Genomic DNA, 17673 nt, shown 5'->3' on the forward strand with positions numbered 1-17673 from the left:
CTGGAGGAAAGAAACTCCCATTTCCACCTGCCGGTGCCCACCCGTCATGGGAAACATTGTGAGATACAGGGAAAATAGAAAATGTAGGTATACTACATTTTTTTACACATTAGAAAATAATCTTAGCCCTGCTTTTTTTTTTTTATAAGGTTTTGAAACAAACATAATATTTCAGGACTTCCCTGGTGGCACAAGTGGTAAAGAAGATGCCTGTCAATGCAGGAGATGTAAGAGAGGCAGGTTCGATCCCTGGGTTGGGAAGATCCCCTGGGGGAGGAAATGGCAACCCACTCCAGTATTCTAGCTGGAGCATTTCCTATCTCTGGGACATTCCATGTTGCTGGGTTCTAGTCTATATGCTAAGACCAGAAACTTCTGCAGAGGGTGGTGCTTTACTGAAGCCGAAGGCTCCTTTGTTTCTATGCCTACTCAGCTCTCCTCTCCCCTCTCAGTAGAACTTGCTCAATTCCACCTCTCCTAATTCAGTCCCTTCTGTCTTGAAGCCAGGGGAGATGGCTGCTTCATGTGAAAACAGCTCTAAGCAGAAGGACCATTTATTTTGTTGAGAGTGACTGGCTTTGAAAAAGCCAGGCGTCTACCCATCGCTGCACCATTGGTACTTCCCCGTGGCTGTGCATTCCTCAGAGGATCAAGTGGCCAACTTGGTTCTGGGAGCCCAGAATCCAGGCTCTGGTTCTAAATCTACTAAGTGACCTTGGGCAAATTTCTAAACATCCCTGACCCTCAGGTCTCCTCATCCAGACGACCAGTTTTGCAATCTCACAGAGTTGTTATGAAAATATAAGCACAACGACTTGAGAGTTTAATTCACCATAAAAATAAAAGGTGCTGTAATTTAGCAGACTGCTGTCTGAACCCCAGGCACTGCTCCCTGTGGTCAGAGCTCTACACCTTGATTTCAGCTTTAGACGGAATGACATTTTCAGTTGTCAAGGTGGAGGATCTGGGATCTCAGGGGAGCTGGAAGAACAGCCATGAGCCGTGCTCATCCTTAGAGCTGATCTTGCTAAACCTGGCAAGATCCGGCTCTCACCAGAAACACATTAAGACCTGAGCTGATGGGGCTGGTGCACTGGGATGACCCAGAGGGATGGGATGGGGAGGGAGTTGGGAGGGGGGTTCAGGATGGGGAACACATGTACACCCATGGCTGATTCAAGTCAATGTATGGCAAAACCAATACAATGTTGTAAAGTAAAATAAACAAATAATTAAAAAAAAAAAGATCTGAGCTGCACAACCACCACCTCTGTCTGGAGAATGAAAATGATAACAATGTCTTCCTCAAAAAGTTTTTGTTGAAAGAGAGGGAATAAGTGATAGCATGTATGTAAAACATTTATAGAATATATTGTAAACACTACAATGATAATGATTGTCTGTATTACTCGCAAACACCACCTGGGGTTGAAAAGAAATGAGGGACCTCCCTGGCTGTCCAGTGGTTAAGACTTCGTCTTCCAATGCAGAGGGTGCAGGTTTGATTCCCAGCTGTGGGAGGGCTTAGATCCCGCATGACTCACGGCCAAAAAACCAAAACATAAGACAGAAACAATAAATTCAGTAAACAATTAATTCAGTAAAGACATTAAAATGGTCCAAGGACATCCCTATTGATCCAGTGGCTAAAACTCTACCCTCCCAATACAGGGACCTGGGTTTGATCCCTGGTCAGGGAACCAGATACCACATGCTGTAACTAAGATGCGGCACAGACAAATAAATAAACAAATAAAAATAAATATTTTAAAAATGGTCCACATTAAAAGATATCTTAAAGAAAGGAAGCAATGAGGAGAGTTAGCAGCAAATCTATGACATAAACATCAGAGGCTAGTGGTTGGTAATTTACAAACAATATGATATTTTATAATAATATTAAAGGTATTTAAAAATACCGTACAACAGTCTATAGTATATGGATGTAAGTAAGGATAAAATCAGGAATATTAATCTGTGAATAAAACTGCTAGCTTTGTTGAAGTCTATAGACACATGAAGGCAAAAGGAGAAGGGGGCAGCAGAAGAAGAGATGGTTGAATGGCATCATTGATTCAATGGACATGAGTTTGACAAACTCTGGGAGAGAGTGAAGGGTAGGGGGGCCTGGTGTGCTGCAGCCCAAGGGGTTGCAGAGTCAGACATGACTTAGCAGCTGAACAACAACAAGCACACCCCTGTACTAGATCAAATACTTCTTATTTGCCTTCTCACTAAAGCTGCACAAAATTTCCATGGAGCAGGCATTTTTTGGTCCCATGTTCTCAGATGGAGAAGAGGAGAGCTTGAAGAACATGCTCAAGCTCACACGATCAGGAATGGAGGAGCCAGAACCTGAACCCAGGTCAGCGAGACAGCAGGGTCTGTATCACAACATACATCTTGGAATTTTCCAACACAAATTAACCGGAGGGGTTGTGAGTGTTTAGCCTCAGCTGGGGACTGGGTTCTCTGTTGTAGTCTGAATGTGAACATGCTCTTGGACTGGTGGGGATTTATAGCAACTTCATCCTCCCAGGTGTTCAGCCAATTTGGCTCAGCAGCGGCTCCCATCAGGAATCTTCATCTCCTGCGACTCCACAGCTTAAACGTGAACAGGCAAGCAAAGCCCACTGCTAATTTACGAATTACCCAAGTTATTCCCGATGACTACAGAAGATGCAGGAGACAGTGGATAGGTCATTGAAATAAGGAATAGAGGAATATAAGAAAGAACATAAGAAAAATTCAAAATGACTTCTTGTCTAGACACCCAGAGATCATCACTGAGAATGGGTCTTTTTAGACTTTGTTCTATGCTTGAACACTTCTGGTAGTTTGTGGTATGTTTTGATCCCTAATTTGCTGAGTTTAAAATATTTCAACTTTCAAAGTAGTTTCTGTGTAAAGGGAACCCTCATGCACTATTGGTGGTAATATAAATTGGTGCCTCCACTGAGGAAAATAGTATGTAAGTTCTTCAAAACACTAGAAATATAACAACCAAATGATTCAGCAATTCCACTCCTGGGTATACATTTGAAAAAAAACCAAAATGCTAATTTGAAAAGATACACACACCCCACATTCACAATATTATTATCTATAAATGCCAAGATATAGAAATAACCAGAGAGTCCACCAACACATGGATAAAGATAAATAGATGAAGAAGACATGGTATTTACATACAGTGGAATATTACTCAGCCATAAAGAAGAATGAAAATTTGTCACTTGCAGCAACATGGATGGACCTGGAGGGCATTATTCTAAGTGAAATAAGTCAGACAGAAAAAGATAAATGCTGTATGATATCACTGATAAGTGGGCTCTAAAAAATACAAGCTATAACACATAAAATATAACAAAAAAAAGCAGCAGACTCACAGATATAGAGAACAAATTGGTGGTTGCCAGTGGGGGAGAGAGGGAGGAGCAATATAGGTGTAGGGGATTAAGAGGTACAAACTGCTGGGTATGAAATAGGCTCAAGGATGTGTTATACAACATGAGGAATATAGTCAACATTTTGTAATAACTATAAATGGAAAGTAACTTAAAAATTGTATAAAAATTTTAAAAATACAAAAAGTAAAAGAATGCTTTTTAACTGCCATTTGATCAAGAAATGAGATAATATGTAACATTTACTGACATTTCTCTGTGTGTTTGGGGAGGGCACTAAATTTAAAACTGCCTTCTAGGGAGGTGGGAAGGAGGTTGAAGAGGGAAGGGACATAAATATACCTATGGCTGATTCATGTTGATGTCTGTCAGAAACCAATACAATTCTATAAAGCAAATAGCCTTAATTGAAAAATAAATAAATTTAAAGAAAACTGTCTTCTAATATTTTATGCCTCATCAGTTACTCACTGTAAAACTGAGTACCAAAAAGTTCCATGTGGAACTTTACCTCAGATAAGAAGCCAGACCAACCAGTCATGAGGACAACAAAATTGAATGACTTCCTGAAAGGAGAGTTCCCAGAAATAGGAAAGTAAAAAACTGCTTATAGGGTATTTTCCAGTCATTATCTGTGGGATAGGGACATACCTGGGGGCTCCTGGACTATATTTAATGAGAAAGAACTGATGACTTTGTACCATTTAAGAGTCCAAGGGGAAAGAGATGCAGATTGAGGGTTGGATAACTTGAGTGGCACTTCAGATTGAGATGTTAGGCAAGACATACTGAGAATTTGAGAGGCTGTAATCACTGACCATTGCTACACATACCAAGTGATGACTGAGGTTCTAGATGGGGGACCCAATAAATACATTTTACAATATTACAGTGGCTTAATCCACGACTTCTACTGCTCGAATCCTACCGCTTTCTCTAATGATCTAAGGTATCTGAATGCAGCAAACATCAACTGGAGTGGCTGAAATGTAAGAGAAGTATTCTAGTAGTATCTATAGGGGAATAGGAGAATTTATCTTCCTTCAACTAACAGGAGAAAAGAGAGAAATGATTCTTCCTTCAATGGTTCCAGGGGGTACTTTGCTATGCTCTATAAAAATTACAGTCAGGAATCAGCCTTATTTATTGTAAATTTCTGGGAATAAATGATACATCTTATTGTAACAAAATTTGGAGACCCTTGTGTTTTACCTAAAAATATTAATTCAGAGAATTCTCTGGTGGTCCAACAGTCAGCTTTCTGCACTCTCACTGAAGGAGGTGTGGGCTCAATTCCTGGTGAAAGAACAGAGATCCCACAAGCCATGCAGTATGACAGAAAAAAAAAATTTTTTTTAAGCAATTCAAATCTAGTTAAGTAAAGCTTGACTTACCAGCTGTTCTGGATGATGTCAGGATGGAAATGACTGAAAATCACTGATTTAAACAAATGCTGTCTGCTCTATAAAGCTGAAAATCTGAGTACTAAAATCGTAAGACTGAAAAAATCTTTTATTTGGCTAATGGCTGTTGCTGATGTCTTAAAAATCATAGTTAGGACTTCCCTGGTGGTCCAGTGGTTAAGAATCCACCTGATAATACTGGGGACATGGGTTCAATCCCAGGTCCAGGAAGATTCCACACGCCATGGAGTAGCTAAGACCATGTACTGCAACTATTGAGGCTTGCTCTAGAGCCTGTGCTCCGCAAGAGAAGCCACCACAAAGAGAAGCCCATCACCGCAACTCGAGAGCAGCCTCCACTTGCTGCAACTAGAGAAAGCCTGTGCATAGCAAAAAAGACCCAGTGCAGCCAAAAATTAACTAATGAAAAAAAAAATCCTATTTATGTCTATCAAACTCACCATCCCATGCCTCTCTCTTGTGCAATTCACAAGCCACCAGATCAAGTAATCCCTTCTTACATGGGGAATGTAGAAGAAAGCCACAATAATTCTACAAAGGTCTTTCCTTCACAAATGGCAGGAACCATTTTGCCAGCATGGAAACAGGTACCCAGTGAGCTGAGCTGACTTTCCCAAGATTGTGAGTCAGAGAGTGAATGTGTGGGCTCCTGCATAGTTCTAAGTTCTACCCACTGGAGAGCGGGCATGAGACTTCAAAGGCTGGTACCTGGGAAATACACTTGCTGACTTCACCTTCCTGATCTAGGCAGAGATGCAAGACAGCTGGTCACCATCCAATGGAGGACCAGTGAGCTCAAGCTAGGCACATGAGAATGAAGAAGATGCTACAACATCTCCTATTCAGATTTGGCTTTTCTGAGGTACATAAAACCCTATCTCTCCAGTTGAGCACTTGGACATCTGCTGTGCAATTCTGTTAATTCTCCAGTTCAACTCAATTAGATCAGAAACCATTAAATTTGGTTCAATCCAATTTGGCAAAATCTTACTGTGTCTATCATGCACTGTAGCAGATAAAAGAGAAAGGCCATTCTTTATGGTCCTAAAAAACTTACATTTTCATTTTCCCAAAAATCCCAGGTACACTAAATTGGATTCATTATTATCCTTAGTACAGGTCACATTGTCATCACTGACCCATGAATGTTGTTGTTCAGCCACTAAGTTGTGTTTGATTCTTTTTGACTCCATGGACTGCAGCATGCCAGGCTCCTGTGTCCTTCACTGTCTCCTGGAATTTGCTCAGATTTATGTCTATTGAGTCAGTGATGCTATCGTACCATCTCATCCTCTGCAGTCCTCTTCTCCTTTTGCTTCCAGTCCTTCCCAGCATCAGGGTCTTTTCCAGTGAGTTGGCTCTTTGCATCAGGTGGCCAAAGTATGGAGCTTCAGCTTTAGCATCAGTCCTTCCAATGAATATTCAAGGTTGATGTCCTTTACTATTGACTGGTTTGATCTCCTTACAGTCCAAGGGACTCTCAAGAGTCTTTTCCAGCACCACAGTTTGAAAGCATCAATTTGTCAGCACTAAGCCTTCTTTATGGACTAACTCTCACATCTGTACATGACTATTGGAAAAACCATAGCTTTGACTATAAGGACCTATATAGGCAAAGTGATGTCTCTGCTTTTTAATACATTGTCTAGGTTTATCATAGCTTTTCTTCCAAGAAGCAAGCATCTTTCAATTTAATTCATTTGCTTAATAATCAGCATGCATGTTACCACCAATCAAGCTAAAACCAGCATCACGGTAACCTTTTTCTTCCCTTGGACCACATCTGTATCTACTCTCCCTGCATCTCCCACTCCAGAGGCAACTACTTTTCAGAATTCTGTATTTATATCTACTAATTCTTTTTCTGTTGTTCTAGTTGTAAGCCCCTACCCTTGACACCAATATGCCTAAAAATATATAAAAAGATACACTGTTTACTTTTATTGTTGCTGAACAGTCTTTGGTGGAAAAATAAAATGTACTCATTCAAGGCATTTTTATCAGTGCCTAATCTATGCCTATCACTGTTTTAGGTGCCAGGGAAGAGAACAGTGAAAATGAAGAAACAAACAAATATTCCTGCCCTTGTGGACAAATAAACAAATAACCAAGTAAAAAGTTTAGTGTCTGCTGAAGTGGTAAGAGCTATGGATGATAATAAGGATGGTTAGGTGTGGAGGGGAATTTGGGGGTGTTGCCATGGTAATGAAGATGCTAGGGAAGCCAACCGCTCCCCCCCCCGCCCCCGGTATATGAGGTGAAGGCAATGGTCTCAGGCAGGTGGCCTGACTGAATATTCCTCTAGTTTTTTTAAAAAAAATTTATTTACTTACTTATTTTTGGCTGCATCGCACCAGCTTCACTCTGGTTGTGGTGCCCTGCAGCATGTGGAATCTTAGTTCCTTGACCTGGGATTGAACCTACGTCCCCCTGCATTGGAAGGCAAATTCTTAACCACTGGACTGTCAGGGAAGTCCTCCCCTTCTAGTTTTTATAAAAGATTTTAAATTCCTATTTAGGACTTGAAATACACTCATCTTCTAGGATCTAGCTAACTGTGCTGTCACATGGGCTTTTAGACAGCACAGCTTAAAAGAATCACACACAGAGAATTAGAGGGTTGGCTCTAACATCGCATGGGAGGACATGGACGAGGTCTTTTTTGCTTCCCAAACAGACCCCCAGCTCCAAACACAGTCTCCATTACAATGGCAACAGGAAAGAGATATTCATGCATGTCTGTTGAATGAATGCATAAATATGTAACTCTCATATAGCATTTTTCAGCACCTTCCAGGTGGCCTGTGAGCTCCTTGGGGACAGCGATTATATATAAGCCTCTGATGGATATTCCTGGGATGGGGCACTGGTGACAATAAATAACAGAGGTTTGAGGAGTGAGGTGGGGGACGGAAAAGCATCAGAGTTTACACCTGGCTGGTGCGGAGGGCCTGTCAGTGACCTATGTGTAGAGATTAACCCCATTAGAGAAATCATGCTCGGAAACTGTGAGCCTCTCTGTCCAGAAAAAATTTTCCATGATGTGTCTGTCCAGCTAAACTTGCTCTCTGAGGTGCGGCGTGAATAAAGGTGAAACATGGCTGGGAATCACTGCCTTTTAGAAGCTCATAATTGACATTAGAAATAGTAAAATCTTCAGAAATTCTGCAATTAAAAATCCAATTTAATTTTTCACTATACTCTGCTTCCCTCTTTCCTTTTTTTGTTTTGATGTGAGTTATATTTTTCAGAAGCCTTTATTGAGTTTGTTTCCATTTTGCTTCTGTCTTATGTTTTGTTTTTCTTGCCTGAGAGGCATGTGGGGTCGTAGTTTTCCAATCAGGGATCGAACCCAAACCCCCTGCATTAGAAGGTGAAGTCTTAATGCCTGGGCCACCAAGGAAGTCCTTGTGTCCCTTGAATTTCCTGCTGAACAACTTTAACATACTATGAAATGAGTCTTCTGAGGACCACCCTGCAGACAACAATGGGATTAAGGCTGGATAATCCATATGCAGGGAAAACGGCTGAAGAACAGTCTGTAGGACAGAGACATGTGGAGGGGTTACAGTGAGGAATGGCATAGTGGCTGCTACTGTCATAGGCAGAATAATGTCTCCTTCTCCAGAGATGTGCACGTCCTAACCCCTGGGACCTATGAGTATGTGACCTTAGCTGTTCTTATGGACTGAACTGTGCCCCCCACATATCCACCACATACCAAATTCACATGCTGAAGCCCTAACCTCCGTACGTGATAGTATTTTTTTTTTTTTTAACAGACTTGGTTTATTTATTTTACTTATTTCTCTGGCTGGGTCTCAGTTGCAGCATGCGGGATCTAGTTTCCCGACCAGGGACCAAACCAGAATCCTCTGCATTGGGAGATTGGAGTCTTAACCACTGGACCATCAGGGATGTCCTTGGAGATGAAGCCTTTGGGAATGATTAGGTTTAGACAAGGACTCTATAGTGGGGCCCTCATGATGAGATCAGGGTCCTTGTGAGAAGAGATCAGAGAGCTCACTATCTGCCTGTCTTTCTCTCTGCCATGTGAGGACATAGTGAGAAAGTGACCGTCTGCAAGCCAGGGAGAGAACTCTGACCAGAAAATCACCATGATGGTAATGTTGGACTCCCAGCCCCCAGAGAAATTAAATGTCTGTTGTTTTGCTACCCAGGCTATGGTGTTTTGCTCTCGCAAAATACCAAATTATGAAAAGAACACTGAACATATGAAGCAATTGAAAAGACTGCCTTCAGAATAATCTTAGAATAATAATGGGCTAATCATAAAGTCAGGGCTTCCCTGGTGGCTCAGTGGTAAAGAACCCGCCTGCCAAAGCAGGAGACATGGGTTCTATCCCTGAGTTGGGAAGATCCCCTGAAGAAGGAAATAGCAACCTACTCCAGTATTCTTGACTGGGAAATCCCACAGACGGAGGAGCCTGGCGGGCTACAGCCTGTGGGGTCACAAAAGAGTCAGACATGATTTAGTGACTGAACGAAACCAACAAATTATAAAGATGGCAGGTGTGAATTATTCATCAATTCACTCAAGAAAAACTTACTGAGCATCTATTCTATGTCCGGTTCCCCAAGGATATGACAGTTAAAAAATGACATAGTGATGCTTTTATGAAGCTTATAGTCACCAAAACTTTACAAAAGTACTTGGGCTATTCATTTGGGAAAATTTAAAAACTAACTGCAGAGATGAACCACTCAAATCCTCTATTTTGTAGATGAAAAAAAAAAATGAGATCTGAAGAGACCAATTAAATTTGGTGAATATACAAAGTTTTATAGCCCAGCTACCACAGAAAACGCAGAATGTCCAGTTTAGGTGAAAGTATACTCCTACTATTGTAACAGGCTAAAAAATTAATCACTGCTTATCTCAAATTCAACTAGATATCTTGCATTTTGATTTGCTAAATCTTGACAACCCTAAATTTCTGAGGGATAGAGTCAAGGTCATGGTAGAAACCAGAGTCCACCTTTGTATGAGCGGTTTGAATGGGAAGAAGAGAAAAAGAGAACAAAGCAAAAGAAACACAATAGTTCTTTAAAAGGGGAACCCACTAATGCACCTGTCTCTCTCCTTTGGATCCTTTGTGCATGGCGCGTGTGTGTGTGTGTGTGTGTGTGCACATGTGGGTCCTTGTGTCTTACTGGCACAAGATTATGGTAATCGAAGATTATCAACAGTGATACCGACTATAGATACTGACATAACAACTAGAAGACGAAATACAAGAAAATGTGGTTAATTCAAAAACAACACTAAAATGACTGCACTTAAGTAAACTGTCTATGATGTATGCCCAACTGACACAGCCCGATCACAATTTTACTTATTCCCAATCTTTACATTTTCACAGAACCATAAAATGTTTCTCAAGGGTGGGAGAAATCACCTAGCCCGATCTAGACATTTACAGATGAAGCAACCAAGAGTCACAGGGAAGAACTGACAAGCCTAGGACCACCCTGTAAATGAATATGAATAGTAGGACAGTATTTTTTTGTGGGCTTACTAAGTGCCAGGCAGTTTTAAAAAATGCTCTGCTTGTATTACCACATTTGTCACAACAATCCTATGATTCTTCTCATTATTCAAACAAAACAAATTGAGGCAGAGAAAATTATGTAATTTATCTAAGGTTTCAGGTTATACAGCTGATAAGAAGAGGTACCTGCTAAAAACCCAGGGAGTCTGGCATTCCCGTAGGGTGAGTTTAGATCACTAAACATGTTTGTCCATGTAAACGTCCATGTTTATTGCCCCGGTAGCAGACTTTGCAGTTCAATAACAAGGGCACTCAAATACAGTTTATACAAAGACAGTTGGAGACTGTTACCATAATGTTAGTTTCAGAGTGGAAACAGTTATCTGCTGCCTTATAAACCAGTCCTACCATTTTACTATGATCAGAGAACAATTTTGTTTCCTTTGCTTTTTGAAACATTTTAAATGAAACACACCAGAATCTACTATCAAAGCAAACATTAGCAGTGAGATAGAGTTTTATGAGTTTACATTTTGAGCAGTTTGTGAAAGAAAAGGAAAAGAAGAAAAAAAAGAAAGAAAACAAGAAAGAAAGAGAGAGAGAGAAATCAAAACAGAGAAGAGGCTTCTCGATCCATTGTTAGCGATAAAGTAAACCGAGGACTCTTGAAGAGGCCCTTATGCTCCCCTGCTGCCAGCCAGCCTTCTGTGTTCCCGCAGCTACAGTGGTAATGATCGCCAGGAAGAATAACCACATGAGAAAAATGATGTTTACTTAGTTTTACATTCAGTGTATCTTCTTTTCTATCTTTCAGGACATCATCAACTCCTTACATCTCAGACGACCAAACCACTTTGTCCATTTTCAGACCCTCTGTTTCTCTGTTTATCGAAGTTAGAAGATTAAGCCTGCCTTTGTCTGCTTTGATAGCAAGTTTTCCCAAAGCCACACTTTCTGTGACACAAAAGCTTGTCCAAGTTAAACACACAAACCAACCAAGAACAACCAAAGTGAGGCTGCCATTGGGATTCTCAGAAGCTCCAGGGTCCAGGTCTGGAAGGTCTGCCTGGGAGACACAGGACTCCACCAACCCACCAAGGCAGGAATTAGGAGAACTGTCTGACTCTCCTCTGCACTGCAGCTGAAGGAAGCATCGTTTGACAAGCCTGTTTCGAAATTCTACTATCAAGTACATCCCCAAATCCATCCAGAGAAAAACCAGGCCCTCCCCCGGCCCTACAGGAAACTGGTGAGGGTGCATCTGAAATGTGTGGAGCTTCTCACAGAACAAACTCACATCCTCTGTTCTTCAGAAAGGTGGCAGTGTTGCCCTGCGGTCCTGACCAAAATGCGAAGTGGTGGCCGTGTCTGTGTCTCTAGCAGATTAACGGACCAGGCACCTCACCTCACCACGGAAAGGATGGATTTACTCACTGCAGAACCTACTGCCTCACAGACTCACCCTGGCTCTTAGGGCGCTGAGTCTTGTTTCAGGGCGCTTTGTCTTGAGCCTAAGTTCTCAAGTTTTTACCTCGCTTTGACAGTACAGAGCCATAGAAAATCTCCATGGGATCCCACAGACATCTAAAAGCCAGGAGCACCTAAAGAGGTCCCAGAGGACCCTACTTTACAGCATCCGCTCTTCTCATATTTTGTAACCTCCTTCCAAGTGACATGCTGAGTGGTCCCATGTAGAAAGCCTATAGAAAACTTAGCAAACTATGCCAGCATCCTTATAACACCTGTTACGGGAAATGTTCACATCACAGTTTAAAGTAACTCACAGCATCTTCTGGGCTTCCCAGGTGGCACTAGTGGTAAAGAACCCAGGCCTCCCAAAGCAGGAGGTGTGGGTTCCATCCCTGGGTCAGGAAGATCCCTGGCAGGAGGGCATGACAACCCTCTCCAGTATTCTTGCCTGGGGAATCCCATGGACAGAGGAGCCTGGCTCGATACAGTCCACAGCGTTGCAAAGAGTCGGTCACGACTGGAGCGACTGAGCATGCAGACATGGCATCTTCTAGGCAGAAGCTGTGCCATTTATTGAGCAGTTTGTCCCCACTTTTCTAAAACCAATATTCTACATAGAGCTGCTGAGAAAGAACTGAAGAACTGTCTCTGCCTCAGTGTGCAGACTCACACACCAAGGTCTTCCAGGGGCGAGTACACGCGCCAGCCTGTTTGAGGGGCAGTTAAAGGCCCGATCTCCTCCCCCACTCACCTTCCCTCAGTGTCCTCGGAGAAGTTTCTCTATCGGGACAGAAATTTGGGGGGGAAAGTCTCCATTTATAAATATCGGATGGTTTGGGAAAAAATATTTGTGGCACTAGACTTTTTTTTTTCCTACAGTGATGTCATTTTGAATACTTGGTGCGCTCCAAATTTGCTATTTTTACTTTCCCCAAGTGACTTTTTTTGGGAAATACATTTGTTTGGATTAGCTACATTTGAAGTGGCTCCTGTATGTAATGCCCAGCACCAGGTTCATCTTCTCACAGTTCTCAACTCTCAGACCTGAAATCCCCAAGAGCTCATTTTCAAGGTTATTCCTTTTTGGATGCACCCTCCCCCTCTCCCCCCATCCCCCCAATTTTTTTTCCTAGTCACAGATACAGAGACAAAAATAAAAGGATTGGCCTTCTCACAAACCAAACCACGCTCTGCGGCTCAAAGCATTGACAACAGAAGACATGAAAGCCACCCCCGCTCCCCCAAGGCTAATAAAATTCTTGACTTCCCAAATGTGCTTCTGGGGGACAGAGGTGCAGGAACCAAGGCGGGCTCTGAAACGTGCGCTGGAAAGCAGTGTGCAGCTGAGACGGAGAAGAGGAGGAAGAGCTGGAGAAGGAACGCTCAGTGTCCGCCCTACCTGATCTGAACTTGGTCCTAATCAGCAAAGAGTGCTCAGACCCCAGGAGTGTCATGTTGAGTTGAGTCTCAGAGAGCCGCTGGTCCCTTAGCCAGACGCCCCCTGATGTCCACCAGGAACGGGCTCCCGGGAGCTCAGCTGACCGCAGTGAACAACCCAGAATTCATCCAACTCTCCGCGAGCTCCCCCGGGTAGGAGTACAGCGGCAGCCAGGGACCGAAACCCGTCTCCCCGGGAAAGCGGCGGCTCCCCCCTCGCCGCAGCGGGGCTACTGCGCTCTCGGCCGGCGGGACCCTGCGCCTCCTCGGGGTCTGGCCGGGCGCCGCGGGCATCCCAGGCGTGCGCGGCTGATGTCATAGGCTGCCCGCTCCTCGAGCATCCCCACCCCACCACGCCTTTATGAAGGTCCCCAGTTTGCTATCTGATCCTTTTTTACTACTGACAGGAGCTCAACCAATCAGGAGCAGCGAGCGGCGCCCGGGACTCGCAGCCGCCGTAGTCCCGGGAGCGGGTCTGGACTCGGCCTGAGCGGGGGTGGGAGGCAGGGATGCGGGGGCGCGGGCGGGGAGCGGAGCCGGAGTGGGGGGGGGGGGGCGGGGAGGGGACCGGAGGGGCTAGGCGCCGGGCGCGTAGGTGGGAGGGTGAGGACCCCCGGGGAGGGGGCTCTCCTTGCCCGCAGCCTGGGAGACGGCGAGGGGAACGGCTGTAGGCGGTGGGTGTGTCCCACCCCAGGGGGACACTTGCGCTCCCGGGGCGCACGGCGCTCTGACAAATAACCTAGGATCCCAGCGTTCCCAGGGTCCTCACGCTCTCTCCCCGTCTGCAGAGGCAGAGACCTAACAAACGTCCTGCAGTTCCCGTATCAAACCTGGACACAGGTCCACGGAAAAAACGAAAAGCTTTTCATTTTTCTGGGAGTCAGAATGGCTGCAGATCCAGCCGGGGCTCAATGCTCTCCCTCCAGGGGGAGAGACAAGACTTGGAAGCCCTTTGAAGCTCTTCCTTCCCTTGGGCGGGGCTCAAGGAGGGAGAGTCTCGGGAGCAGAGGGATGTCGGAGCTGGGCTTGGGTTCAGGTTGGAAAGACAGACTTTTCCCAGGAGGGAGTCCCTCCTTCCTTAGGGGCAAATCTATCTCGATTCCGACCCCGAGGGATTGCGCATCCAGAATGTGCCAGATGTGACAGGTGCCTCTGTAGGTGAAACCTGCTCTTAAGACCTGAAGAAGTCTTCTTAATTGTTAGGCACAGAAAATAAAAACTAAACTATATACACATACAGCGTTGGGTTGAATTTATCTGCAACGTTCTATGCATGTGGGCGTCGAAGTAGCATCTGTTACTTACATACATGCCCGCTTATTGTCTGAGAGCGCAAAACTCTTCCAAGATAAATGGGTGACAGGTGAAGATCTGATGTGACCATAGCTCCTGGGACAACCTATAATGCTTTGAGTTTGGGCCTTGCCCAAATCCTCCAGTCCTTGGGATCTGACCAGTAGTTTGCATAACTGAGGTCTTCTGGAATAGACCATCTGACTCCTGACACGTCAGAGAGGCAGAGCAGCTGGGTCCTTGTTCCTCTTGGAGCTAGGGTCCTGTCCCTGGAGGCCTGTTTTCCAAGGATGAGCTCATTAGCAGCTCAGGTTCTGTGCCACACGCTCCTGCAGAAGACCTCAGTCTCCTAGTCTTGCTGGAATAAATTACACCTTGAGTAATTTCATATAGCACAGATTTATTACCTTGCAGTTCTGGTGGTCACAAGTCCATGGTGGGTCTCACCCGGCTAACTTCCCAGTCTTATCAGGACCACCTTCCCTTATGGAAGATTTAGGGGAGAACTGTTTCCTTGCCCTTTCCAGCTTCTAGAGGGCGCCCATGTTTTATGTCTCGTGGCTTCTTCAGGTTCAAAGTCATCTTGATGGGCCCAGTTATTCTCATGTGAGATGGCCCTGCCCTCTCCCCTTTGTCCCCCTCGTCCACGTTTAAGGACCTTGTAATTATACTGGGCGCACCTTGGATAAACCCTGTGGTAAGTTCAGCTGATTATCAATCTTAATTCCACCTGCATCTTTTTTTTTTTATAATATTAAAAAAATTTTTTTCGGTTATCATAGTGCGTTGGATTTGAGCTTTCTGCATCATACAGTATATTTCCACTGGCTATCTAATTTTACCTAGAGGGTTGGGATGGGGTGGGAGGTGGCAGGCAGGTTTAGGAGGGAGGGGACATATATATATCTATGGTTGATTCATGTTGATACATGGTGGAAGCCAACACAATATTGTAAACCAATCATCTTTCAATTAAAAATACTTTTTTGAAAAAAGAAAAAGTAGGTAAAGAGCACGCAAATATAATTCATTTTAAAGGGAAATAAATATGGAAGCAAATTAAAAAATTTTTAATTTTTCGGCCATGCCACATGGCATGTGGGAACTTAGTTCCCCAACCAGGGGTCAAACCCACACCCTCTGCAATGGAAGCACAGAATCTTAATCACTGGACTGCAAGGAAACTCCCCACATGCATTCTTTAACTCTTCTTCACCATGTGATGGAAAATACAGATTCCTGGGGTTAAGATGTGAACATAGAGGGTAGTGGCATTATGTTATTGGTGACACAAAGTGACCACTTTCCCTACCAGCATGTTCTCGTCCTTGGTTGAACCTGAGGCTCCTGATCTTCAATGAAAAGAGGTCAAGGGGAGGGAGATTGGGGAATAGAGATGCCCTGGGGCCTGGAAGAACCCTGGCCAGCTTTGAGATGCCTGTGGCAGGGAGGTACTCAACAGGGGAGAGATTGGTGGAAGAAGGAATGTTGCTAAATTATCTGAGTAGAGAAAAAACTATTCTGAGTCACATTAAAAAAAAAAAAAGCCAAAACAGATTTTTATCCTGAGGGTTGTAGAGCTGAAGAGAGATACATGGCAACTTGGCAGAGAACTCTTCTTGCAGTGAAAGTTGGGATAAGGGTCTGCCTGACCCAGATGAGTTGGACAGGAGTAGATTGTTTTTCCTCTGCAGGCCTGAGCGAGGGAGAGAGAGACAGAGAGAAAGAGAGAGAGAAAAAAGTGTGTGTGTGTGTGTGTGTGTCTGGGAGTGTAGTTTCTTTTTTGAGTACATTTAAGAAATACTAGTAACTGTAGCCTTCCTTAAGTTTCCCATCTGAGTGTGGAGCTGCTGACATCTGCTCTCTGGGATTTATACAGCCTATGGCATGGAATATCTATGGACATAAATATGCTCATATAGAAGCTCATCCATCCCCCTCTCTATGCAAGCAATTTTTCTAAAAAAAAAAAAAAAAGAAAAAAAAATTTTTTTTTTGGGTGGAATTTAAAAGAGGCTGTCCCGAGGGAAGCTGATCTTCCAGGCTGCTGAGTTTTGAGAGCAGCGGACTAACATAGCACCAGAGCCCCCAAGGTTCTGTCGCAATTTGATCACAGCGGCTGCACGTCTTGGGGGACTTGCTCTCCCCCTGAGGCCTGGAGTGAGCCTGGCATGTGATGTGATGTAAGGGAGAGACAGGAGCTGCCAGGGAGATCTCCATCTGAATCTAAGATACCCTTGTGACCTGCGGTGATTCAAGTCTTCTGAGATGCGTGGTCAACTGACCGGCAATGGCAACACAGAAATGTTTACCAGTTACAACCTGGCTTCCCTTTCCCACCTGGAACTCTGGAGAATTCACAGCTCCTCTAGGTACCCATACATCCAGTGCAAGTTGGGGGACCCCCATTGCCTTCCCGGTAAATCCACCTCTGGGGCCGGTGAAACGTGTGTGAGCTCAGGGAGACTCGTGTAGTTCTGCTTGGCGACCCCTGTGATGACATCTGTGCTCTGATCTCCAAGGGTCTCTATCTAGATCCCAGAAGGGAGGGGTGAATCTGGACTACCAATGACCTGTTTAAGGAATTCAGCCTCTGCCTATCAATTTCTCAATTTCCTGTCAGTTTCAATTCCAGAAATGTGTATGAAGCACAGGGTGTGTTCTAGAACTCTAGGGGTTATAAAGATGAAGCAGACACTATCCTGGATCTCTAAGGACTGGAACAGAGTGGCAGGACCCCCCGAAACTCCCAATAAACCAGAAATCCCACGTCATTACTACACCAGTAATGAAATCTCAGATGGAACTCATATGAACCACCCTATGAACGTAGCCTGTTTTCTCTCATGAATGTGAATACAAAAGGACTTTGGCCTGATTTAAACAGAGACTGTAAGTTAAACAATTGGAGAAGGATGTGGCAACCCACTCCAGTATTCTTGTCTGGAAAATCCCATGGATGGAGGAACCTGGCAGCCTACAGTCCGTGGGGTCTCAAAGAGTCGGACATGGCTGAATGACTTCTAAGTTAAACAAATATGAAGAAAGTAGTTTCAGTTGAGAGTTTTGGTCGCAGCTCCTTCTTCTTCCTCTGCCTGCCAGCAATGCCGCTCACCTTTCCTTCTCTGT

General features: G+C 44.1%; 1 protein-coding gene across 4 annotated transcripts in view; it reads right to left on the reverse strand.

Annotated features, from left to right (window-relative positions):
• MYOCD (myocardin) overlaps positions 1-13623 on the reverse strand; it is a 96251-nt gene extending 82628 nt beyond the window's left edge. For 2 of the 4 annotated variants that reach the window (XM_043473822.1, XM_043473813.1), the window contains exon 1: positions 13214-13623. In XM_043473822.1, the coding sequence (XP_043329757.1) occupies positions 13214-13268 (55 nt within the window). In that variant the 5' untranslated portion in view covers positions 13269-13623. Of the gene's footprint in view, positions 1-12565; positions 12616-13213 lie in introns of those variants that run through there. The other 2 variants (XM_043473832.1, XM_043473858.1) reach the window with 2 other exon arrangements.
• Positions 13624-17673: the final 4050 nt, after the last annotated feature.

Source organism: Cervus canadensis, chromosome 1, assembly GCF_019320065.1.
Source record: "Cervus canadensis isolate Bull #8, Minnesota chromosome 1, ASM1932006v1, whole genome shotgun sequence".
NCBI lineage: Eukaryota > Metazoa > Chordata > Mammalia > Artiodactyla > Cervidae > Cervus > Cervus canadensis.